Source organism: Barbus barbus, assembly GCF_936440315.1.
Source record: "Barbus barbus genome assembly, chromosome: 2".
Classification (NCBI taxonomy): Eukaryota; Metazoa; Chordata; class Actinopteri; order Cypriniformes; family Cyprinidae; genus Barbus; species Barbus barbus.
The window spans coordinates 25,400,193-25,427,690 of record NC_136730.1 but is presented as its reverse complement, the minus strand read 5'-3'; the positions used below and the strand labels follow the sequence as shown (position 1 = coordinate 25,427,690).

At 38.0% G+C, this 27,498-nt stretch overlaps 2 protein-coding genes across 4 annotated transcripts; one reads left to right on the top strand and one right to left on the bottom strand.

Annotated features, from left to right (window-relative positions):
- The first annotated feature begins 259 nt into the window (after window positions 1-259).
- On the top strand, window positions 260-24,580 carry LOC306844081 (myosin light chain kinase 3-like). Of its 3 annotated transcripts, none has more exons than XM_079375970.1 (13): window positions 260-561; window positions 11,558-11,651; window positions 11,778-12,108; window positions 13,385-13,860; window positions 14,320-14,425; window positions 15,490-15,583; window positions 16,741-16,850; window positions 17,410-17,551; window positions 18,247-18,317; window positions 19,379-19,507; window positions 21,014-21,166; window positions 22,990-23,125; window positions 23,243-24,188. In XM_079375970.1, the coding sequence occupies exons 1-13, from the start codon at window positions 463-465 to the stop codon at window positions 23,318-23,320; spliced, it is 2,019 nt and encodes a 672-aa protein (XP_079232096.1). In that variant the 5' UTR covers window positions 260-462; the 3' UTR covers window positions 23,321-24,188. The 3 variants fall into 3 exon arrangements, with proteins under 3 accessions (XP_079232096.1, XP_079232094.1, XP_079232095.1); XM_079375968.1 differs by lacking the exon at window positions 260-561 and adding an exon at window positions 3,093-3,912 and having other exon boundaries at window positions 23,243-24,580; XM_079375969.1 differs by lacking the exons at window positions 260-561; window positions 21,014-21,166 and adding an exon at window positions 3,095-3,912 and having other exon boundaries at window positions 23,243-24,166.
- Window positions 23,825-27,498, bottom strand: LOC306844093 (origin recognition complex subunit 6-like). Its single transcript, XM_079375997.1, has 7 exons — window positions 27,334-27,498; window positions 27,103-27,229; window positions 26,304-26,467; window positions 26,141-26,230; window positions 25,455-25,564; window positions 25,096-25,179; window positions 23,825-24,867 (listed from the first exon to the last, which is right to left on the bottom strand). Exons 1-7 carry the CDS (start codon window positions 27,396-27,398, stop codon window positions 24,737-24,739), a joined length of 771 nt encoding a protein of 256 aa, XP_079232123.1. The 5' UTR covers window positions 27,399-27,498; the 3' UTR covers window positions 23,825-24,736.

Genomic DNA, 27,498 nt, shown 5'->3' with positions numbered 1-27,498 from the left:
TGAGATCAGATCCTTTACAAGCACGCACAGTCTCTCCTCTTATTCTGCTACAACAGCATAAGAGAAACTGAAATCTGGTCTGACCTCCAGCATCCTCGTCATATCGCCATCCCTCCATCCATCCTGGCTTTGCAGGGAGGAAGACTTCCCATGGGGATGGTCCCAAAACAAAAAGACAAATCTGAGGCCTATTAATAAAACAGAACACTCACATTTCCAGCATACTCACGCTAATCTCAGGCAGCTGTTATCTCTAAGCAGGAAGTGCTTTCTGGGCCCACTGCCGTGCTGACGGGGGGCGCGTACCCAGTAAACGGGTTGAAAGTGATAAGATAGTTAGTGTTTGAGGGGTGATCTGTCCACTCCAGAATGTTACAGTGCCCTGAGAGTCTGGGTCTGGGGGATATTTGTTGCTTGTGGCAGCCCACATTGGGAATGGAGTCCACAGAGTCCTACTAACCCATGACAACAGGGCAATGCATGATGGGGACCTCTCTGTACAGATCAACGCTTCTCAGCACAGGTGGCTTCAGTGTGTCGGACTACATACGCAAATTCACGGTAAGATCTTTCTTTTGTGCAAACAGGATGAGAATATTCAGTACTTATGGAATATATATATATTTTTTCTTATAACATTATAGATATATGTCTTATAATAACATGACTGACAAAAAAAACGATATGCAGTTACTTTTAGATTATTGTCATTTTAAAAAATTAACTACTATTTTAGAGAGATTAAATATTTCAAAGCTTACCTCATCTGTGTGAAAATTAATTTAGGACTCTTATGGAAAACATTTTTGTTTTTCACACACTTTTGTTTGCATATGTAAGTTACTTTTAATTCAAGTGGTTTGTTATTCTGAGGAGGAGGTTGCTCACTATTCTTTTTACTAACAAGCATGTTCAGGGTTGCCTTTACCTCTCACATGGAGAATATGTGATTACTTTAATTACTTTATCTGCGTACTTTGATCATTTATAAGCTTCTTCCTTGAGCTGTTGTTTTAGTTGTATGATCTTTGTCATTTTCTCTTTTCTTTTTTGTGGCAAATCATCTCAGCATTGTTTCACAAATTGTTACACACGTTTTTGACACTGGTGCCCTTTTGGCCTTTTGACAAATTGCGCATTGTCTGTAACATTTTAAAGATGTTCTACATTAGACAGCACAATCCCATCTCTTTTCTCAGAACAAAGAGAAAACATGAAAAGCCAATTAGCTTGTGTGGGTGAGTGAAGAAGAAAAACAACATATTTCAAGTAAGCATATTTTATTCGGGCTGTTAAATAGATGACATTTGATAGAATTTTAATTCGTCTTGACACTTTATAGCGCTCAGAGTGAGTTTTTATTGAATGGCCTGAACGGTGATGGGATTTGCATCAAATTTACATACCATCACCCTGAGCGCTTTTGGGATACAGACTCTTCTGCTCTTTCAACATTTAATGCTAAGGATCCCTGCCATGTCAAACATTTATGTGAGGGCACAGAAGGGATTGTAAAATGAGACTACAGTGCAAACATTCCCTTCAGATAGCGCAAGGCTAAACACCACTATGGACAACAGCATACATCCATTAACTTGACAGAGCCCTTCAATGCTATATCATCTCCATCAGGCTGACAATGTACAGTTTAACAGTTTATGTACAGTGCAGTTTAACAGCAGACTTGCATTTCCCTTCTTAATGCACACTGTATACTCAACATGTTTGTGTGACATTTTAAATGAATATCAGAGATCAAAGTGGTTTTAATATATTAAGCAGTGTTATAGTTATGCTTATCTCTGCCAAACAGATATTCTTTCCCAGTGATGTTAGCTATCTTACTGGCCCGAGTCCTGTTGTGGAATGGAAATTGAGTTGCTTATGTTGTGCCAGCTTGTAATAACGGATCCCCACCACCGCAAAATAGTCAGCATGGAGCCACATTCCTGTGGTTGTCCTGACCCTGGCCTCTATCTCTATTGCATAATAAGGTTATACTATATTGTAAGTATTGTGTTTTGGCATCCGAGCACAGCAGAAGCCTCTTATAGAAGGATACAGACAAAAAGTCCCTGGCTTACACATGGGGCATTGGCATTACGGACAGAACATCCAGAGAGTTCAAGGTTCCCCTCACTAGAAGCCACTATATTAGAGGTGTCTTATATATTTGGTAGATGTTTTTATCCCAAGCAACTCACATTGCATTCAAACTATACATTTTATCACTTGTTACAATGGGAATCAAACTGATGACCTTGTCATTGATAGCATTATGTGCTACCATCTGAGCTGCAATGCTTTTGACATGTTAAGTAAATAAACATGATTTTCTAGCCTTATAAATGGTTGTTTGCTTGTTTACCTAATAATTTCTTTAAAACCTCTTTCTTTCAAATATATTTAATAGAAAATAGGGTGAAACATTAAAATAACATTCAGTTTCTCCAGTCTAGGTTAACTGATAAATTAGTTTATATAACTTATAAATATTTTGTTAATTCATGTCTATCCATGATAAAGAATGAATACTATTTGAGGAAATTTGTCAAGGGATGTTTTCTTCTTTAAATGATTTCATTTCTGGTTATGATGATGTTGTTGTAATGATTCAGCTAATGGAAAGACCCAGGATTAACTATGGCTGGATTCCAGATGAGGTGAGAGAGAGAGAGAGAGAGAGAGAGACAGTTGTAGCATATCATTCATCCTCATACCAGTGTCCACAGAGGTTTATTTTTACTTAAAATGTCAGCCAATGTCATGTCACGTTCCAATGAGAAGGGTGTTATAGTTGATATATAGTTAGCATAGGGTGAATCCAGTGGTTGAGACTCAAATGAAGATGGATGCAATTGTGTAACAATGAATTTAAAAAGAAAGTGTGATAAGAACATGAAAGAGTGAGATTTAATTTTTCTTTCCTCTCCTAATGACCGGCCATTTACAGAGGTCATTCCATTCGTGCTCACCTTTCAGCAGCATCTGCTGAGGAGAGTTTAAATGTTTTGGTGACGTCAAGAGACCTCTGGAACTTTGGCAATCACCAAGGCCCGCTATATAAAAGGCCTGTCCCAGAGTATAGGAGAGAGAGAGAGAGAGAAAGAGAAGAGGGGAAGGAAAATAGAAGTGGAGAGATAAGATACCCAATGGAGGTGTTTATTTATGTGGTGGTGTCATGTCTCTGGCACATACCAACAACAGGGTTTGTCTGAGCTGTCTGTTTTGTGAGAGGCACACAATACCTCAGACAAGCATAGAGACCACGGGGGAACAGAAATAGGGTGCAGAGGGATCAGTGGGGCTTCCTCTTTTTCTACATTGTCTCAGTGCATGTGACCGGGGCCAGCCATGAGTAAACAGGCAACTCTCACCACATGTATTGCTAAGTTGTATGAAGGCGGCAGGCTGGATAAATCTGGAACTCCATCTGGGACGGTCAAGAAGACTAGTCCAACTCTGATAGGTAGCCTGAGCAATGTGGAGGTCAAGTTAAACGCCCTTGAAGGGAAGGTGGAACAGATCGAACATACCCAGACGGAGGTCCTTCACAAGCTGAGTTCATTGTGTCAAGGAATGGAGGCGCTAGAAAGGAGCTTTATGCAGCACAAGCAGGGTGCTCAAGAAGCAAACATAATTAAAAATGGTCAGCGAGAGTGCAACAAACTTCCTTTGCTGACCGAGGTCAGATCTCTTTGCGGTGAAACTGTGGATCTGCTTCATAATCTCAAGCACGAGAACCAGCAGCAGAGAAAAAAGATTGAATGCATGGAAAGTTCTTTGTCCGCTCTGGAGAAAATATTAGGGTATGTGGGGAATGCTTTCCGTAACTCAAAGATAGTGGAGTTCATCCTCAATGGTGTGGTGCCTTGGAGGAAACAAGGCCTTCTGGACACCGTGGAGGAAGAGGTCAGTAAGATCCTGGTCATCCGAGATCTCTGTTCCAAACAGATAAACAGAAAAACACAGAGGTTATGTGATACTCAGTGTAACAGATCAGATAATGTAGAAGGAGGTGAAATAAGAGCTGTTTATTTCCAAGCTGTTTACTACAGCTAGAGCGGTCCCTGAAAATGAGGGCAAATTCAAAACAGCGTGCAGGGTGAAATAATACCTAATGTGATATTGACGGTTTCTTTTAAAAGGAGCTCACGAAGAACTGAACATACTGTTTAGAGCTAATTTTTTGCTAATCACTTTGTTTGTTTTTTTAGGTTATTGTATTACAATATACGTTATGCATGTTACCGTTTTTATTAAGATGAAATACAGCAGTTCAGTGTGGTAGTTGTCACGTGGTTTTTACTGTTCATAAGGTGCCTAAATCTTATTCAGATTAGCATGACAGAGTGTGATAGTAGTTCATGGTACTGCATTTGCAATTCGTAGTAACTTAGTAATAACATAGTAACTAATTCATAATATCTTTCAATGCTATATTCAGCTGTCACAGTTGTTTGTGCATGTTTTTAAGTATCTTCGGTTGTCCTAACCATTGTTTTCGCAACTATTTAATTTGTTGGCTGACCTATTCTCGCTACTGAGCTTGTTATGTTTACGGCCAATCTAACCTTTTACCAAGGTTGCTATTTTATCTGTGAGGAGGCTGAACGGGCCTCGTGTTTCAAATTCCTAGAGTGGATATGTGACTGAGCTGATAGTGACTGAGTATATGTTAGCCCAGTTTTGCAATTAGCAATTAGCAAAGCCAGTTTAAACCTATACCTTTATCACACATATTCTAAGTTCAATATATAGAAATACAATGTTCTCGGAACCACTTCGAGGAATATTCCATTTCTTTTTAACCAAAATGTACATTGACAGATAATATATTGTTAAGTGAAGACTGCATCTCTTTTGCAATTATGAAGCTAAATTGCTTTTGGATCCAAGTAAACCCTTGTGAAAAAGAAGTGCACTTAAGTATACTTTTATAAAGTGTACTTATTGCAGAAATAATATACTTTAAAAGAACACACATAAGTGCAAATTAAATGTTATTTTCGACACTAAACTACATTGTATTTGTAATTAACTTCAAATGTATCACATTTTAAAGTGATATTAAATGCAATAAGTTGAACTTTCGAGTAAGACCAGCCCCAGACTAAAGTGTAATTCTGAGCTGTTTCAACTGAAAGAAACTTGCACTGACTGATCTTTAAAAATATCAGTGCCTTTGTTTTGTCTCAAGATGCACACAGTAATGTTATTTCTAAGGCATGTTAATGAAAATGACTTAAATGTCTTAATTGAACTATGGCCTAATCTTGGCTTAGTCTAAACCCTGTCTGTGAAACCAGGCCATAAATTTTCAAACCTTTACTAGCACCACCATTAAACAGGACCGAAAGTTTTCTACTAAAATCTTACTCCAGCATTAGTGAATGTAAGTTTGACTAAATAAAGTTCCAAATGAACTTGCTGGGAAGTGGTGTTTGTCAGTGTCCCAGAAGCTCTTCATCGGCAGTAAACTTAAAATGCCATGAAGCTGCACACCATCTCTCCACAGTCTCTGTGAACGGAAATGTTCCAAAGAGGCAGGAAAGTCAGAAAAAATTCCTTGAAGAAAGAAAGAAGAACAATTATTATAACACATTTCCAGTCGTTATAAATGGTTCCGTTGAGTGAAAGCAAGAGACACAGTTGCAGTCCAAAGTTTATATACACCTTGCAGTATCTGCAAAATGTTAATAATTTAAGCAGTAAGAAGGTAGAGGGGGTAGAATCATTTAAAAAATTGCAATTTCTGCTCTGATGAAGCAGTTTATTCTGCAAGTGTTATACAGTATGTCTGGTTTTCTGTTTCCCTTGTGACCTAGTTTTCCCCATTCTGTTTAATTAGTCATTCAGTTCACCTGTTGTCTTAATTATCTCATTAGTCTCCTTTGTTTGGTTCATGCTTTATAAGTCCTCAGTTCTCCCTTAGTCTTCGTCCGTTCTCGTCTATGTATATGTTACACCCTTCTACGTCTTTGAAAGTAAAGTATATTGTTTTGATATTCCTGCCTGCCTTGTCTTGTCTTCCAACCTGGATTACACGTGACAGAAGAACGGACCCATACAGTTTTTTTTTGCGGCGTTTTGTCCCCTTTTTTTTCCCCACTCTCTGTCACCATGGATAATCCCAATGTTGCCCTGCTATGCCTGGAGCAGAGGGACCGCTCCCTAGAGACTCACACCAGGGATTTTTTGGAATTGGCGTGCCTTACGCACCATCCAGACCGCTCACTTTGTGTGTTCTACATTTCTAGCCTCAGCGAGTAGTCTAAGGCACGCCTCCCCGGGAGCGGTCCTCGGAACAACCTTGCCGCATGTGTGGAGTGGGTGTTGGAGAATAATTGACTATACTTCTCCGTCTGCCCCGCTGATGAGGACATCTCCAGCCCCACTCCCAAACCAGTGACCAGCCAGCCGTCATCCTGCTGCACGGAGATTTTGCCTGAGCCCACTCTAGACAGAGAGCCTGAGCCTGCCGTGACACATGAGCCAGAGGCGAGACCCACGGGCCACGACTGAGCCAATCGTCACCCCAGAGCCTGAGCCTCAGGAGTGTTCTGACCAAGTGCGTGAGCCGGCAACATCGTATGTGCCTGAGGGAGTTTTGGTGGTGATCGAGGGCTTGGAGGGAAGCCCCGCCCACACTCCCGCGACTGAGGGTGAGCTGCAACTGGCCACTGGAAAATATACTAAGGAACTTATGAACATCTTTGAAGTGAATCTTATTGACTGGTTTGGGGGGAGGTATTATCCAGCCCTGAATCTCCTGTGTCTCCGCTGGTTCCATCCAGCCCTGAATCTCTTGTGTCTCAGCTGGTTCCGCCCAGCTCAAATCCTCCCATGTTTCCTCCCAGCCTCCCTCTCCTGCCTCCTCTTAAACCAGTCAGCTCCTCAGCCTAAGTCCCACTGGTGCCTGTCAGCCCCTCAGCTCACCCTCAGTCTGCGCCAGCTGGGCGCTTTGATCCATCGCCTCGGGACTTCCAGCCTTCAGCTCTGCCAAGGTGTGAGGATCCCCTGTCTCCACCTCCATCCTCCGAGCCCTGGACTCCATCTCGGTCCTCCGAACCATCGGCTCCACCTTGGCTCATAGCTCCCTCGTCTCCACCGTGGCCCGTCCTCCCACCAGCTCCACCGGGCTCCCTCGTCCCTCCGGCTCCGCCTTGGTCAATCGTCGACCATCCGCCGCCTTGGGACTCCACTCCTCTGGCTACGCCCTGTCACTCTGTCCCTCCGGCTCTGTCAGGCTCCTCCTTCCCTTCAGCTCCACCTTCGTCCTCCATCACTCCGGCTCCGCCGCGGCATTCCAGATCCCCGCCTCCGCCTCAGTCGCCTGAGCCGCTGGCTCCGCCTAGGCCCTCCGGACCCTCGATGTCACCCTGGCTCTCTGTCTGCTCGGCTCCATCCTGGGCTCCTCGTCCATCGGCTCAGTCTCCGTCAGTCGTCCCCAGGGTGTCGTCAAAGCCTTCTCTACCCTGGCTCCTCCCTCCCTCGACTCCGCCCTGGGGAATTTTCATCTGGATTTTCATCTGACTCCTCCTGCTCCTGGCTTTCCCCTGTTATATGTCTGGTTTTCTGTTTCCCCTGTGACCTAGTTTTCCCCATTCTGTTTAATTAGTCATTCAGTTCACCTGTTGTCTTAATTATCTCATTAGTCTCCTTTGTTTAGTTCATGCTTTATAAGTCCTCAGTTCTCCCTTAGTCTTGTCAGATGAAAGTAAATTTTGCATTTAATTTGGAAATCAAGGTCCCAGAGTCTGGAGGAAGAGTGGAGAGGCACAGAATCCATGTTGCTTGAAGTCCAGTGTGAAGTTTCCACAGTCAGTGATGATTTGGGCTGCCATGTCATCTGCTGGTGTTGGTCCATTGTGTTTTCTGAAGTCCACAGTCAACACAGCCATCTACCAGGAAATTTTAGAGCACTTCATGCTTCCTTCTGCTGACAAGCTTTATGGAGATGCTGATTTCATTTTCCAGCAGGACTCTGCACCTGCCCACACTGCCAAAGGTACCAAAAGCTGGTTCACCGACCATGGTGTTACTGTGCTTGATTGGCCAGCAAACTCGCCTGACCTGAACCCCATAGAATGTGGGGGACAATATGGTGTATTGTCAAGAGGAAGATGAGTGACACCAGACCCAACAATGCAGATGACCTGAACGCCGCTATCAAAGCAACCTGGGCTTCCATAGCACCTCAGCAGTGTCACAAACTGATCAACTCCATGCCACGCCGAATTGAGGCAGTAATTAAAACAAAAGGAGCCCCTACCAAGTATTGAGTACATATACAGTAAATGAACATACTTTACAGAAGGCCAACAATTAACTAAAAATGTTTTTTTTATTGATCTTATGAAATATTCTAATTTGTTGAGAATTGGTGGGTTTTTGTTAAATGTGAGCATAAATCATCACATTTAAAAGAACCAAAGACTTAAACTACTTCAGTCTGTGTGCATTGAATTTATTGAATACACTAGTTTCACAATTTGAGTTAAATTACTGAAATAAATGAACTTTTCCATGACATTCTAATTTATTGAGATGCACCTGTATAGCACTTTTAGCTTGTCATGTGTGATCAGGGTGAGCTGACTTAGCTCTAACATCACTGTATCTCCAGTAACAAACCTGCACTGATCCTGCAAAATGAATCACTCCAGATAAGTACAAAAATACTGCATATTACAAACACAACCAGTAATGTAACACCTCACTCTTCAAATGCAAAAACACAACAACATTATTTCTAGAGGTGGCTGATATATTGAATATTACTGGTGGTTATAATATCGATTATAGATCGGATCTTTGAATTTTGTTTAGTAGCGTTAAATTTAATTTTAAATCGTTAATTTAAAAATACAATATTGTATTTTCAGCAGCCAAATTTCTTGGTCCACCTAATATCAGAATCATTCATAGATAAATTATAGGACAATATTAATTCCCCTCCCGAGTCCATATATCAAGAACTGCCGGGTGTGAAAGCCGCAGGAATGGCACGAATAAATTAAGAATAAAGAAAGCTTATTTCAAGATATACTTGATTCTTTATCTGCAGTAATAAAGTCTCATCTGTAATCATGCAAACGCGCCGCTCCTCTGTTCTCGTTTGATCAGTGAAGCTCCTTCATGCGTCGCGACTCCAGAAACATCATGACGTAGTAGTTTTGGCGCATAAAACAAAAGAGCTACTTTGTGCGTGGTTACATGTTATTTCAGGCTTTTCATTTCTGTTCAAGTTCAAGTTGTCCTAATTCAGTGTGTAGTTAGACCAAAGACTATAGTTAGACCCATTCATGACTCATTCTCCTAACTAAAAGTCAGTCATTATTTTACAGTGCAGTGTAGCCTAGTCTAATTAAAAATGAATTTGAATGCAAATTAATTTAGTCTAGATCTGTTAAAAGTTTGCTTGCAATTTATGCAAATAAATGTGTTTAAGTGAGAACAACATAATGATATTGAAAGTATTATATACACAGATGTAAAGTACAGTACTATTACATACAAATACAGTACTCTCATAAATTACACCGTCAAATATTATGTCAAAAATTAAACTTCATAGAGTTCATAGCGCAAGAGCTGGTGATGAAAATTTCAACAATAAGTTTTATTGGAGTATACTGTATAAGAAAGTGTATTTAAAGGATTAGTTCACTTTTACAAAAACTTTTGCTGATAATTTACTCACCCCCATGTCATCCAAGATGTCCATGTCTTTCTTTCTTCAGTCGAAAAGAAATGAAGGTTTTTGATGAAAACATTTCTCCATATAATGAACTTCAATGGGACCCAAACGGTTCAAGGTCCAAATGACAGTTTCAGTGCAGCTTCAAAGGGCTTTAAACGATACCAGACGATGAATAAGGGTCTTATCTAGCGAAACGATCGGTCGTTTCAAAAATAAATAAAAAAGTTTAAGTTTTATAAGCACAAATGCTCGCCTTGCTCTGTTCTGTGATGCGCGTTCGTGACGTCACGTAATACGCAATGACGTTGAAAAGGTCACGGTTGACGTAAAATCCAAAATGTTCTTTTAGGCTTTTTAATATTAAAACACCCAGGATACGCACACGAAATGGGCATTTTAAACGAAAAACTGACACAAAGACATTTGAATATGTGTATATGGTCCTCCTTCCGCACATTTGTAAACACTGACTCGGTACTTCCGCCTAAGTCAACCGTGACCTTTTCAACGTCATTGCGTATTACGTGACGTCATGAACGCGCATCACAGAACAGAGCAAGGCGAGCATTTGTGCTTATAAAACTTAAACTTTTTTATTTATTTTTGAAACGACCGATCGTTTCGCTAGATAAGACCTTTATTCATCGTCTGGTATCGTTTAAAGCCCTTTGAAGCTGCACTGAAACTGTCATTTGGACCTTGAACCGTTTGGGTCCCAATGAAGTCCATTATATGGAGAAATGTTTTCATCAAAAACCTTAATTTCTTTTCGACTGAAGAAAGAAAGACATGGACATCTTGGATGACATGGGGGTGAGTAAATTATCAGCAAAAGTTTTTTTAAAAGAGAACTAATCCTTTAAGTTTAGAAGAAAAATAATTTCAAGTGCATTAATGCACATAGACTAAATACATTTAAAATACATTAACAATGTAATTTTGAAGAACACACTTAAGTTGAAATTAAAATCAATTATTTTACATGTGCTTTAGTACATTGATAAATATATCAAAATGAGTGTACTTATTTTAAAACACAATAAAAACATAATTATGTAAAATGCATGTTTAAGTAATACTTAATTAGACATTATTTTAAAGTGCATTTTTAAAAAGTGCACTTAAGTATGTTAAGACCTATTGTCATTAAAGTGTACTCTCTTTAAGTACACTTAAGTGGCCTTTAATTTAGATTAGATTATATTATCTGCAAGTGCACTTTTTAAAAAGTATACTTTTAATAATTGAAGTACACAAAAAGTACACTTTTACTGCAATTAAGCACACTTCTTTTTCACAAGGGAAATCATGCAATAGTTGGCTTACACTAGAAAATAGAGCCTTCCACACTGTGTAATAAGCAGATCTGTTGTCAAACAGTGTAATTATACCAAGCATTTCATGCATCATATGCCAAAATCCACGAAATGGAATGTTTTGTCGCAAATCCCCTCTGAGCCGTGTGATGAAGCTACGTGAAATACCATTCTGTAAACAGGTTGACTATTATAATAATGCTTCACCATAATCAGCATCAGCATCGTGTACTGTTATAATTCACACACCCACTTCATTTTTAAAGATCTCATGATGTAAGTACTGACAGAAATATCTGAGTACAACTTTGCCAAATACATGAAATTAAATCCATAAAAACATCAAATCCAAAGTTGAGAGAATTTTTGAAAAGGCTCTCTAAGTTATTTCAACTGTATGCTATTATTACCCACAAAATGAACAAATCTGTTTCAGCAATTAGAAGAAGGCTGGCAAAGTGAAACAAATGTTTTAATCATTCAATACTGCCTGAAACACATCAAACGTGTAATATATCTGCATTTGGATTGACAGAAAAACAAACCAGATGACAACAGTGTTAAACCAAACAACAGTTTCTGTCACCAGAGCACACAGACTTCAGAAGAGGTCAAAGAAGTAATTTCAGGTATGAATAAACCATTCCAATGGACTAGAAATGTTTTTATTTAAGGGACAGCTTGTGAAAAATGATGTCAGAGCTCTTTCCTGCATGAATTTCAATATATTTATACAAAATATTTTTGCAAAACAGCTGAGACTGAACTCCAGCAGCCAAAGGTCACTCTTCCCAGCAACCTACCTTCTCCTGAAACCCCTAGAGGAGAAAGAGAACCTCTGATACCTGTTAGTACAGGAGAAAGCTCCAAAGCCTTAAGGAAGGCCAAGGAAGTCACTGTGAAAAGCAGAGCACCTGAACAGGTCCAGACATTTGCTCCTGAAGTCCAATTGGAGGCTGAGGAGAATGACGTACATTATGTACCCAAACAAGAGACAGATATCTCAGCTGCCGCACCAGCTAATGCTGAATGTGTCACTGTGACAACAACTAAAGTGGAAAAAGATTTGTCTCTTCAGCAAGAGAGGTGAGATTTTCCTACAAATTGCTGCCATTTAAAGTTCAAATCAAAATGCTGTAAAATTAGCTAATTTTCCTCCCATCTTAAAGTTTAAAAGGGATGTTGTCAATGATATTTTGAAGTAGCAAAAAAGTGTCAAAAATGACTATGGGCTGAAAAGAAAACAAGTTATAACGGAAGACTGAACATTGTCATTGACCACCTTTGGAGATAATTACATAGAAGCTGTCTGATGCCAGTGAGGAGCAGTAATGCGCTAATGGACTTTTTTTTTTTTTTTTTTTACACTTTTCTCCAACAGATAAGTACTATATAGAACATTAGAGAGATCACATTTATGGAGGACTGTAATTAACCCTGCTAAAGTAGCCAGAACAATCATCACAGAAGTTGAAATATAAATTATGAAAAATTTAACTTCTGCTCATTTTCAGTGAATAATACTCATAATAACATCTCAGAACAGACCAGAAATTAAATATAACAGTCATCAAGAACAGCAGTACACCGCTCCTTGTGGAGAAAAGTCCTCAATCATACTCTTAAAAATAAAGGTGCTTAAAAGATTCATCACAGCGATGCCACAGAAGAACCTTTTTTGGTTCCACAACAGTTCTTTAAAGAATCATCTCTTTCTTACCTTTTTATAATCTGAAGAACCTTCTTTCACCACAAAGAACCTTTTATGAAACAGAAAGGTTCTTCAGATGTTTAAGATTCTTTATGGAACCATTTAGACAAAAAGGTTCTTCTTTGGCATCATGAAGCACCTTTATTTTTAAGAGTGTACAGCCTTGTTTTTCTCATCTGTTGTAAGAGTTTTAAAAGGCAGAGTGCTGATAATATAATTCCAAGAGCTCTGTATTTTTTAATGTGTTAGCAGTTTGTTTTGCACTGAGGCACAAAAGACCGTCTACCTCAAATAAAAGGCTATGTTGTGCTTGCCAAAAAGCATTATTCATTAGACTAATGGACAAGGTCCTGAGATTACACTATGTGGCATTTTAACTAGTGACTGTATGCATGTTGCCAGGCATTATGAGTTTTAGGCCATTTAGTTTTATTCAAAACATTGCAATTAAGGACCTTGTGCTGCAATTGGTTTTGCTGTTGTTCACAGTAGCCTCTCATGTGCAGCCACATAGACAACAAACCCACTTATATGCCCACTGTGTTTATCGATTCCCATTACATACATATTTTTGAACTGATTACATATATCAAAGTCTTTGAAAATGTAATGAACAGTACATCAAATGATTCTTCCTTTGATCGTTCACAGGACTCTTGAACAGGCAGATGCTTCACAGGTTGGTGTGAAGACTTTACTCAAGTCAATAGTTCTTGAACCGCAAGGGGAGCCAAAGGTTGAGGTTCCTCAAAAACAAGTTGAGGTTTCACTGGTTGGTGACGAGGCCTCTTTGAAACCATCAGTTCCTGGACAACAGCAACTAGAGAAGCATGTTCCTCACAAACCTCTGCTCTGCACCAAAGAGCCTGTTGACAAGGATGCAGACGCCAAGTCACAACATAAAGACACAGTGGAGGGGGTAACACCTGTGCCAAAACATGATGAGAGAAAGACGGAATCTGAACCAGTTGACAAGAAAAATGAAAATGAAACTATTGGGACCATTTTGGAGTCTGACCTAATAAAGAACTGTGCAGCTACTTGTCCACAAATAACAGCCATTGTTGAGGAAAGCACAGCAGAATCATCACCTCTTAGAAAAGCTGAGTCACAGCTACTGATCATTGGTGAGTTAACGTTGTGTTACCGCAGCTGGCAAAATTCATTTCTTACAGTGATACTGTGTTAATAAACCCTCACTAGTCAGGTTACATTGTGATGTATGTTTGTAATTCACTAAAGAGTCACTCTTTTGGGAGTTGGACTACAGAAGTTGCGCTGTATGATTTTTGATTCACTAAAAAGAATATTTTCTTAAGAAATGGCTGGGGAGTCGGACTACAGAGGTTGTGCTATGACATGAGCAACAGTGAATACATGTGATGAACACTGACCATGTAATTGTAGGTCAACTTAAAACCTAATTCATTATTTGTAATTATAACTAAGCAGCTTAAAATTTGTCAAACAGTGTGAAAACTTTTAGCAAACAGCACTCCGGATGTCAGCGTTCATCATGTCACCATGCTACAGCCTGTATTTGTGTTTGGGGAAGTCTCTTAGCATGCTGATATTTATTTTTTTAGATGACAGTCCACCTCTTCCAGCCCCGTTTGACCATCGCATCGTCAGCGCCAAGCAGGTTCCCATGAATGCATATTACGCCGTCAACCCCGATCAGGTGCTTGGCGGGTGAGTCCAAGTGTTACAGAGATTGTTCACCCAAAAATGAATCAACCTCTTGTTGTTCCAAACCTGTAAGACTTTCTTTCTTCTATGCAACATAAAAGGAGGTATTTTGAAGAATGCTGGGAACAAAACAGTTTTGGTTACCACTGACTTCCATTGTATGGAAAAAAAAAAAAAAAAAACACACACAAAGGCGTTTACCAAAATATCTTCTTTTGGCACAACATGAGCATGAATAAATAATAACTTTAATAATAACATTTCTGTATGAATTATCACTTTAAACTTATTTAATGCTACTTGCTTTATTTAACCTATATCACAAAGGACCGGATAGGGATGTCATAACATAACCCTTCTATATATACACAAAAACTTGTTTTTCTTGTTTTTAATTAAAAAAAACTTGTTTTAGCATGAATTAAGAAAGCAATTTATTGATATTTATACAAAAAAAAAGAAAAAATCATTAAATGGTCTTTGAAAATACGATTGAATTTATATATAAATGTATTTTGTATTAAGATTTTAATTTTTTGAAAACAAGACGAATCTGATACTGGCTAACATTTTTCTCTTGGCTCTATATGTATGTATTGTATTTACCCAGTTGCGTCTGTCATGCTGACAACAGTGCAGCAGATAGGAGTATTAAGTGGAGGGGGGTTACTCTTTCTCCAGGACTGGCAGATAAGCATGCGGGCACAGCCCATGGAACATACAGCACTAGTTGAATGACTGGTACACACAGACAAGGGCTCATTTGGACCCCCTCTCCACTTCTCGCTCCACATACGCCACAAATAAGCACTGGCTTGTTTTTTTGACTCATCATCGGCAGAGTTTATTTTGGGCAGGTGTTGAGCAGGTCTGTTTGCATGGAATTTATTTTCAGCCAGCAGCAGTCGCCATCTTGAGACAACCATGTTATCTCATCCCATGGAGACACAGAGAGTAAATACACAGTGAGAGGAAAAACAGCAAATAGTGACAGATAACTTTCACAAAGGTTGAAATGATTTCCATAATGCATGAAATGAAATCTGTGTGTATGTGTGTTGTTGCAGAGGCCGTTTTGGACAGGTACACAAGTGTGCTGAATTGTCGTCAGGTCTTACGCTAGCTGCTAAGATTATAAAAGTCCGGGGAATGAAAGAGAGGGTGAGTAGTACAAAATATGCATAAACCATTAGCGTTTCAAAAATGTTTATCCCCCCTTTCTCCCTCTCTCTTTCTCTCCTCTCCCACTCCAATCTGTCCATCACTCTGTTCCTGTTAAGTTGCTTTATGAGAACATTTCCTTGACAACCACTGACAGTTCTGCGCACATGAGCATATGAAAAAATGGGCAAACATTCACACATGCTCTTGCACTCTCACAAATAACATAATAACACCCATAGTCCCTCAAGGACATGGAAGCGCATGTTGTTTTTAGTATCTGCATTAAAAAAAGCATACATCCATACAGAAAAGTACATAATATTTATACAGCGCTCCAAACACTGAGCTGTTTTCATATAATGTGAAATCTAAAAATCTTTGCACATGTACTTTCATCAGTTCCCAACATCCTCCACGCTTCAACAAGTGCATCTAATTACGTCTAATGACTGCTCTTCTGTCATAAGTACTTGCCCTCAGTGCAATGCCATTCTCTGCCCTCTGTTCTGTCAGTTGCCGTCATTAAAGAGCAATCAGTGAGCAATGGGCAAGTACAGGTCATTTTCAATCTCTCATGCTTTAATTCCACAAATGTCAAAAGAGCAAAAGAAGTCAACACACAGTCACATAGAGGGTATCTCTCTATGCATATTTTCTGGAACATTTACATTTTGAAATGCTCCTTCCTAGTGACAACATGATGTTGCATTCCTTCTGCATGCACCGTCTGCTCAAAAGTGTGCGAGAGAGAGAGAGAGGGAGAGTAGCTTCATATGAAATAATTGAATGCTTTTCCTGGGTCAGTCCACAGAATAGCGGACAGGAAGGGCAGACAATTACAGGGTTGGCAACGGCTGTCAAGTCCCCATTTCGGAAACTGTTTAAACGCTTGTTTTTGCTACCCCATGCAATCATTGTAAATCCACTTCCAGCAATTTAACAGCGCAATTTAAATTCTGAAATAGCTTCTCTCTTACTAATGACCTAATTTTTAACACTGCTGCTATCATCCTTTTGAGAGTATAACAACACCTTTTCAAAAGCTTAAAATACAGGCCTTAGACAGCTGTCTGAAAAGGAAATGCATTGCAGATGATCATTTATTTGCTTTGGCATTATTATTATTATTATATTTTTTTGTGCTTTCATTCCAGGATGAAGTGAAGAATGAGATTGGAGTAATGAACCAGTTAAACCATGCGAATTTGATTCAGCTGTATGATGCTTTTGAGTCTCGAACTAATCTCACACTCATTATGGAATAGTAAGTACCCCAATGTATAGCAAGGTTCATTGAAATATTTACGGCTTATTTAAAAAAATTGCAAATATATAGTAAATATTGGTCTAGATATTAATTCTAACTTGGCTTTGGACGGTATTCATTAGGCCTCATTTGCAAGGCAAATTTTCTCTTCTGGCCTGGTCCACACATTCTGTCGCAAGAACATAGAGCTCCCACACATGCCACTTTACACAGACATGATGGTTTGTCATCTTCCTGCCTTGTTCACAGATTTAATTCACATTTTTTGATGGTATTGAATTGGCAAACCATTTGCTTTTAATTGAATGATGAATGTTTTGTGTCATTAATATTTGTAATTCAAGACATAATATTTCTGAGATGGATATTTTTATATAAAGATATGGAAAGAGTCTTAAAATTCAGTTTTGTTTTAGCATTAAAAAAAAAAAAATTGCACCCACATGGATTAAGCCACTTAATGTCAATATGCATGGCCAAACGGACTAAACTAAAAGAGAGGAGTTAATTTGTGACGGTTCATTTTAAAATATCTTTCAATGGTTTGTTATTTCAGTGTGGAGGGTGGTGAATTGTTTGAACGTATCATTGATGAGAATTACCACATGACGGAGCTGGATGCCATTGTGTTTACCAGGCAGATTTGTGAGGGGGTTCAGTACCTTCACCAGCAGTACATTCTCCATTTAGATCTTAAGGTAAACCGCACACACAGCACTGAATGTTATAATGTGACACTGAGGGGATTAGCAGTGCATAGTGTTGGCTGTCTCTATGGAAATATCCACCAGCGAATCATCAATGTATGTCAACATTTGCTGTCTGAATGTCGTACATTTTAATTAACATATTGCCAAGGGACTTGTGCCTTGTGTTGCTGTTAACATGTTGTTTATATGAAATGCATACCATATGCATTACAAATGTACATAAATTACTTATGTAAAAGTAAAAGACTGTTCACACCAAGGACGACAACAACGATAATGATAAATATATAGTCTTAAAAATCATTCTAAATTTAAAAGTAGCCGTAGAGTCCACCTCAGAACTGTTACGATAATGACACAGAGAAAATATATTGTTGGAATTACTTTTAGAAGGTTTTTTCCCCATCTGATGAACAATAAAAACATCGACAGCCAATTAGAAGTCATCCTAATTTAAAAAGCTCAAGAATTTAAAGCGGCAGACAAAACTGTAGCACACACGTACAAACAGAATGATGATATAAATTGGTTTAGACATTACTATAGTTAAATGTATCAATCTTGATGTGAACAATATTTCCTGTCTTTAATTTGAAACATGAAAATTGTTATTTACGTCGTTACTGTAGTATTCATAATCAGTTTTAATCTGAATCTTACTTTTTATATTTTCTTTCATATAGCCTGAAAATATATTATGTGTAAACAGCACAGGGAATCAGATCAAGATCATTGACTTTGGACTCGCCAGAAAGTAAGCAGACCTCATTAAATTCTCTTATTATTAAAAAGTAGGTTTATAAATACTAACATGATTTTTTAATTATTATTATTTCTTTTAAAAAAGAAGCACATTTCTCAGTCTTGTATAAATATTTCCCTAATTTCACTCTTAAAAGAAAGTGTTATAATAATGTCTTCTGATTCACACCACTTTACTGACACACTGCGCATGATCGCCATCATGAAAGTTTATTTTTTGACATCTTTGTTTACTTTAAGCCTCAGAGTTCGAAAGCACTGTAACAATCAGAGTCCTTACAATGTCATCGAAATGTACCTTGTAACTGTTAGAAACCTGCAAAACTTATGAGTCTTGCTGTGATTTCCATTTTTTCATTTAGCAGACATTTTATCTAAATGAGAAACACTACAACAAAAGCAATGCATGCTACTGAGAGAGCAGCATAAGAAATGCCAGAATACAGAGTGCCAGAATTGCTTAGAGAAGTACAAAAGAAAAGTAAAGAGGTAGGTGAGACTCTGTGGAACAACCGATAGAGAAAAGTAGAGTTTTATAAAGTACAGTATGAGTCAAGATCTTACAGGGGATCTCACAGTTTTCTAAGAGTGGAGAGGGAAGATCATTCTTCCACTGAGGTGCCGTGAATGTGAAGGTTTGGGGAAAAGTGGTTTCGAGCTTCTTTGTGAGGTCGCCATGGGATTCCACTCACAAATTCCTCTCAGATTTCTGAAAGAAACAGAAATTTGCTGATGTGAGTGTAGGTAAAGAGTACAGAGCCAGTGCCTATACTTACACAAATATTGTTGCATTGAACTTATGTGGGATGCAGCTTGGATCATTTGAGATTAGACTTCTAGATTGGCTCAGATAGGAGGGGTCTGCTTTTCCTGATTTTTGTAGAGTGCAAAAATGCATAATTGGGTGGGATTTGTAATTTGGTCAACTAATTTAAAAAGTCCAACCTGGTGTTATTATCGTCAAGGTTTTTTGTATGAGTTTGGGTTTTCATATGGGTATAATATAAAGTCCAAAAACAAATTTGCCAAATGTGTCTGTTCCTCTCCCACCAGGTATAGACCCAGAGAAAAGCTGAAGGTCAATTTTGGAACTCCAGAGTTTCTGGCACCAGAAGTTGTCAACTATGACTTTGTGTCATTTCCTACAGACATGTGGAGTGTTGGTGTCATCACATACATGCTGTGAGTACACAACTAGAAGCCGTAAGGCAGATCTATTAATGCAGCATTTCTTATTTCAAAAGCATTATGCAGACTTCCAACATTAAATAGAATGTAAAAATTGTCATTAAAGAGTCAGAATTGACATTCATAAAATATGTACATATACATTAATGATGTATGTGTTATAGGAAAAAAGTGACCCTTTCTTTCCACACTGATTTGCACAGTGGCATAGACTGAGTGAATTATCAGCGAGATCAAAAGCCAAATGCAAATGTGATGCCCATGAAAACTTTAGAGGGCTCATTGAACAGAGCCCTGATAAAAGGGCACTAGTTCCATACAGCTCGAAAAGCATGTTACCAGCCCTGCTGCTCTGAGAAAAAAAAACAGTACACACAAGCAAACATAACATCCCATCTTTGATCCTGTGCCCCCATCACTCTCTCCATGAGCAGTGTTGGCCATAGATGACCCTCTACTCTGGTCAACAGAATAGCAGCTCGGCCTCATGATTGAATTAATACTGATTACCTGACAGCTGTTGGTGGAGATTTAGAAGGTCTTGCCCATCCAAAGAATATGTGTGTCACCTACTTCACACTTCTCTGAGAACTGAACACCCATCAAGACTTAGGTGTTCAGTGTATAGCTTTTTATTTAAAGTAGACACAAACACATAATTGTGTTAGTGGTGAGTTAAGTCACTTTAATTGTTTGTTGTACTCATTTCAAGTTTTATAGATGGTATTGGTATTGCGGTTGCTTATCCATGTACTTTATATATTAATATTCTGCTTTTGTTTTAGTTTTGTTCAGTAAGACTTTCAGTTCAATTTGTTAACATAATGCTTTCGGTATCATATCAGCATAACATTTATTAATGTTAATTTATAAATATTGTTAATTGTTAGTTCATGTTCATTCATTATAAATTACCTATTTATTTCTAAATATTAATTTATACAACTTGAATTTTTACAAATGGATCATTCTGGTGTGTGGCTCTGCTGATGACCCAGTGCTTGTTGTACATGCTGGGTGCTTGTTTGTTTTAATATGTGTATATGCTAAAGTGAAATGTTGAGTTTATTTTTATTTTCATATTTTTATCATTGTTCTTGGATAATTGTTTTGTTGTGTTGATCATGTTATGGTGTGTTGCGAAGCCAAAATTTTTCCAATCGTGGACAATAAAGGAACTAAATAACTAACTAATATAATATATATTTGAACATTAACTTGGATTAATAGATGCTGTAAAAGTATTGTTCATTGTTATAATGCTTATTGTTAACAAATTTAACCTAAAGTATCAATATTGATTCATTAAACTGGTGATTTAAACAAAACAAAAATACAAACACAATTCAGTAATCATGAAAAGCCAAAAATATTCACAGTGCTTCAATAAGAAAATATCAAAGTAGATCAGAACGGTAAAAAGCTATGGTATGAGTGCACCTTTTTTCATGTCATACTTTGAAGCTTAAAACTAAGGGCTTTTTTTTTTTTTTTTGTCAGTCTGAGTGGCCTTTCTCCATTCATGGGTGACAACGACACAGAAACAATGAACAACATTCTGCACGCCACCTGGGACTTTGATGCAGAGGCATTTGAGAATGTGTCAGAAGAAGCCAAAGACTTCATATCCAGCCTTCTTGTGCCCGCCAAATGGTATTCATCCATCCATCATTATTCCACTAATGCAAAACCTTGAAGTACAGAATATACCATAAGTCATGCTTTCTATCACACATTCTTCAGTATAGCCATGTCTTCTATTATTTTTCCTCCTTTCTGGCCACCTGTCTCGTGGCTTTAAGAGCCTCACTTTTCTCTTCCATTTCCCCACTTTGACCTGCTCAGCTTCCCTTAATGCATCCTGACATCAAAACTGAAACCTCTCAAAATACAGTGCTGTACACCAAAAAAATGGCACAAATTACATATAATTGGCCGGTGGCATTAACATTGGCCCGGTGAATTTTAAAGTGCTTGGAGCTCACCCTCATGTTGCTCTGTCTTAGCTAACCTCTCCCACACAAGGGCTGTACTGCTCAGCTGGCATGAGATAATAGCAGGCTGGCACAGCAGGTGACCATGCGAGGGCACGTTGTCTTTTGCCCACTATCTTATCATGGTCCACGCAGTAAAATTGATAGTTAATGATTCAGTGCGCTTTGACAAGGTGCATTTAGACGCAGCATGACACCCACTCTGGCCTTCCTCCCTTCTCTTTATCTGTGGTGACAATGTTGTCTAATGACCTCATCACAGCCCCCCACACGAGTTGTGTGATTCATATCACCCATGTACATTCATGCTTTCAGCCAATGAATACTAATGGATTATTGGCTTGATGATAATGTAGCCCTAGTATAATCAGCTGGATTATATCTTTCCTACTGGTAAAAATGCACTCATGTAGTGCGCAGGTTTTACAAAGTCAGGTTTTACTGATCAAAGTACAAATGATCAGACATTTTTTCAGTCACTTTCAGGACACAATCTTTTCCTCTCACCCAAATAAAAATGACTGTCTTTTGGCTCTGTTAGCCAAATGTTAGCATGGTTAGCCAAACATTAGCGCAGTTAGCCAAATATAGCACAGAGACTCCCCAAACTTGTTTTGGTCTAATCCACTTGATTGAGAATCCACGTGCCCCAAAATTGATCGATTTTTGAGGTAAACTATCCAGTGTGCAACGTCCTTCAATCAGATTAGGTATTAAAATATTAAGTATTTCACATTTTATTGGTGCAGAGATGAGTAGGCTATGTGTATTTTGTAAAGTGCAACAGCTTTTTTATCACTTAATTACAAGAACCAAAACTAATAAACTGTGCCACCTTTTAGAGACAGAAGTTTTAAGCAATTTTAAATTTTAACAGAAATTTTGAAGTTTATTTTAAAGGGCAAAGTATTGAAAATCAAAATGTGTAAATAAAGCTCTGTAAAACTTGTATTTTTAAAACAAGTTTAATTTATTAAAAGCTTGGGCCAAAAACTGTAAATACAAATAATGTAAATACTAGTAAGAAGTAGTCATGTGCAAAGACTGCAAGTATGGAACGGGCACAGTTGTCTCTGTCTCATTTCAAAGGCCGGAGGTGGCATTTGTTGGCCATATACGGCATTGAGAATGTCTCATTTAAGAGAATAAGCCATTACACTAGCAAAGAAATACATTACTGTAATTTACACCTCACAAGGAGTAGTACATTTTATAATTAGGCTATAAGTTTTCTTAAATGAGATATCCTCAATGATGTATGCCACTTTCAGACAGCGCAGTCATTGAAATGAGACCGTTTAGCTAAACATGTTCAAGATATTTTAATCAAAACATGAAAGATACATAATATGATATATAAATGTGTAATAAATTGACCGAATGATTCATAGTCATTACACAGAAATGGAACTGTTTTTTTTTTTTTGAGGACCGGATGTTTTGAAGATCTTAATGTGTGTGTCTGTGTGGTCTCTATGGTAGCAGCCGTATGAGTGCATCAGGGTGCATGAAGCATAGTTGGCTAAATAACCTGGAGGACAAGGCCAAGATGTACAAAGTTCGGCTAAAGTCTCAGATGAGGCTTCAGCGTTACCTCGCCGCTCACCGTCAGTGGAAGGTACGGAATCACCAGTCACTGCATGTGTTTGATTTAGAACATATGGTGTTGCTGAACTGTACCACATATACCAGCATAACATATGATCCTGTACTTATGGGAACTTTGTTTTTACAGAAACATTTCTATGTGGTTGCTGCAGCAAACAGGTTGAAGAGGTTTCAGCAGAGCAGATCAGTTAGTACTCCGAATTAGCTATTAACCTGCAATGTCAGAAGCTTGAGAGGACATCACAACGTTACATCGCACACTGGAAAATAAACTTTGTGTCTGAAGATTTGAAATAGCTGTTTAGAAAGTGTTTAATATGTTCTTGCTTTGTTTATAGCCAGTAGAAAAAACATCTTGTTAAAAAAGTGTCACATTTTCTTAATGTACCTTGTTTGGAACACCATTGCATTTAATTTACACTTCTTTATCATGCTTTCACACCAGGAGTGTACAGCATGGATTGCAGGACGTGCTTTTGAACCACATGAAAAAGCTTTTGTCCCTTCTGTGAAGGTGTTTTTCTTGGGCACTACTGCCTTATATTAGTATTTAAAAGAAGCCGTTTTCATTCTCATTGCTCAGTATTTTGAGTAAAAAACACAGAGCATGAAGATTTGACATAGAAACACTGTATTCATCCTATATTTTCAATCTTTCTTTAACCTGTTGATTTGAACTGGTAACAAAATCTGAATAAGAGACTCAGCTGGCATGGTATGTTTTTAATTTTTTTAAATTTGCATTTAAAAAAATTCACTGGTCGTTCTGGAATATTTGAATGTTAACATTGTGCATTCTAAGAATTTATTGCATTTCTGTTGGTGCACACATTCATATGATAATAGCATAATCACAAACACGCAAAGGTGGTTCTGTGTTTGACATGGCAATTGGTATACATGTACACAGAATTATAGGGCACTTCTGTTTTGCTATTTCTGTCATAGTTCTTAGAATGTGCTTCTATAGGAATCATTGTATCGGGTATTTTCAGCATAATATAAATGGTCACAAATTGCCTGTAGAGAATGAGTGTTTAATTAAAACATTAAAAAAAAGAGAGAATTGAATTGTGTCAAAAATACACATTTTATTCATAAAACCAAACTAAATTGGAAACAGATAAGCCATTTCTTATTGAAACAAATAGATAAAACCCCTCCAGATGATCTTGAATGCATTATACTCCTTCTGTGAGATTTTAACCACAGAAATAATCCCACAGAACACTGTGAGCAATGAAGTCATAACCATCCAAATCATGATGGATTAAACACCACAATTCAAACATTAACACACAAACTAAATGAACCACGATAAAATCCTGCATTTTGAAAACACATCTAAATAAGGAACATAACACTTAGTAAACCTTTGGACAATATTAAATCCATCATAAAATGGTAACCATATTTGCACCAAGTTGTAATGAAAAAGGATAATAAAAAGTGCCTCAATTCCTCTGGAAATGTCCATATGTGAATGGAACAAATTTACACAAGGAGCCAGAAGGGGGCAGACAACTTCTCTTGGTAACAGAGTACTAAATCCAATGCAAAGTAAGGTCCTATTGACATTATGCAGAACCATAATTAAATCTGAAACATAAAACCTAAGAGTTCAAGAACCGACTGCCTTTGCTTTTAATGCATTTTCAAGGATTTTTCTTTTCCACTCTTCATAATTTCGTGTCTCTTCTTCCTCAGTCTTCTCAACCCGCTCTCGCTTAGGAGATGTTGAAAACTTTTCATCTGGAAAAAGCCAAAAGAGACAATTACTTTTATCATCAAACATATGCTATATTATTAAATCTAATACCATTTATTAGTCTTATTACTGAGAGAAAAACCTTTTTCCACAGCATTAAAAAACATGCTTAAGAACAGAAAAGGTTCTTCCACTGTAACATTATGGCAGCTTATGGGTTGAATAAGAATTTGCCATTATTATTTACTGTGGTAAGCAAATGGATTTCTTACCACCATCTCCTGTTTCTAGCATTTCGGTGATTGTCTTCTGCCTCTTTTGAACAGTTCTAGGTTTCTCCATAGATGAAGCCTCATCTGAGGGTACAGGGAGATATCAGAGCGAATCAGTCATCTTAATATCACAACTTCAATAACTACTTGAGAAGAAAAATGTGTTTCTTCATGACAGATCTCTCTGAAGTAACATTTCTTTAATGAAGAAAAAATATTAAATGTTGTGCACCTTCAATTACTCAATCTGTGTTAAACATGAAAGCCAGACCAAGATCTCCTACAAAAATGCTTTTATTCGTTTTAATTAGGCAATGTGTCATTTTCCAAAATGTTTTGTTTGAAGGAGTTACACTCACTGCAGATTTCCTGTCCGAATTTCTGAAACTGTGTGCTCAGCCGGTCAAAGATGCCCTTCTTTGCTCCAGATGAAGAGGCTAATTTCCTGTCAGTTCTGATTTTCATGCACCTTCAAAAAGGAAGGACAGAACTAATTTATTTTTCCATCTTCAGTAACAATGTAAACCAGGTGCAGCTTAGATTTAGAGATTTATGTGGCTTGTTGACATGCATAAGCCCATCTGGGAGATTTATTTGTTCATTATCAAACAGTAACAGTTTGGTTGGATAACAATAGTCCAACACAGGCTCAGTACATTTAGATTTAGGCGGCCTTATAACCACCACCTGGCATTTCTCATGTAAGCACTCACTTTCATAGAGCCTTTTATGCAAATAACCTAGCTGTAAGTGCGGACAGGAACAAATGACTAAATTCAACAACTATGTGATAACCAATCGAAGATCTGACCTTTCCAAATGTAATTTAAGCTCCAAATCAATCTGTTCTCAATACACTTCTCATAGCCATATTAAAGTACTTTGACCACAGTGGCACTGTGAAGAGCTTAATGAGGTTCAAGAGACAATTGAGCTCCCAACCAAAATTATGTAATTATCAAACATAATAATCCACCATCAAGTATTTTTAACCAGTCATTATTTGACTCAATGACAATGAGACATCACAGCAATCTATACTCACTTGCATGCTGCATATAGAGCTGCTGTAGTAAAGAGAGGCTTTGACAGGTCAAGGTCTTGTTGCTGAGCAGCGGGCAAACTGGTCTCATACCTTGAGCAAATGCATGCAAGTTTATAAGTCATTCAGTTAATATTGATTGCACTGATGCAATGTGAAGACTCACCTCTGAAGGACCAGAGAGGCCACTTTAACCGCTTCCAAACACCCATACTGCACTGCAAGATCTCTGAGACCCAGGTTTGACTGCAGGCCCAGCATGCACTCCATAGCCTTCAGATTGCTGGAGTAAACTTTAGGACTCAATCCAGACAGTTTGATGGCATACTCCTATCCAGCATTAAGAATATATTTGGATAATTATAGCAAAAAAGATAAGTAAACTTTTACTAAATGTTAGTGTACAACAGTGTAAAACATTCAATGCTTATTGTGTTAAAGTTATTTTGATCAGTTTATTACCTCTAATTGCCCCTAATTTTTCAACAGCAAATATCAGTCTGTGGATAAGCATTCTTCGTATTAAATATAAGATATGTGATGCATTAGGAAAACAATATTTCTATTAACTGTCAACCAGACTGTAATTTTATCTAAATGACAGCAAAAAAGTGTTTCCTAATTATGTGTGTATATTTAGGATACATATATTGCTATAAAATTAGCCTTGGAAAAATCACCGTAATAGGCCATTTATGAAACGATAATTTCCATTAAGAAAGCTATTTTATTCAATACAGAATTTGAGATGAGATGGAAATGACCATTTTCTTGTGATGCCACAATTGGCCAGTGTTAGGAGGTAAATAAAATCAATGGGCAAACACGAAAGTCTACTGGGCTTAACATTTGTAAAAATTGCACACATATGAATACTCCCATCATGTGATATTACAAATTATAGTTTGTGTGTGTCTGTATGCATATGCTACACATCACAACGCAGAATGGGAAGTGGATCTTGCCTTGTCTAGAGGAAATTTCATGGAAGTCGCTGCCAACTCAAGGCAAATAATGGCCTTGCTGGTGGCTGTAACAGAACCCAGTCCAACACATTTCACTTGGGATAATCGCATGTATTCCTCGGCTTGACTGAAAATAAATGAGCAGAATTAGTTGTGTAGTTATACTGACGTGTTTACATCGGATTGAACCACTGTCTGTCAAAACAAGCGACTCGACACTGGAACACTTACCTCAACACTTTAACAGCTGTTATCCCAATCTTCGAAGCAAGCTTACGAAATACCTCTTTATCCATTTGTAAATTTGCCCTGATCTTCTCTGTAGCCGCAACACAATGGAACTCTCTCTGCAGATTTAACACACAGACAGTCCGGTTTCGCGCGAAAACGAACACG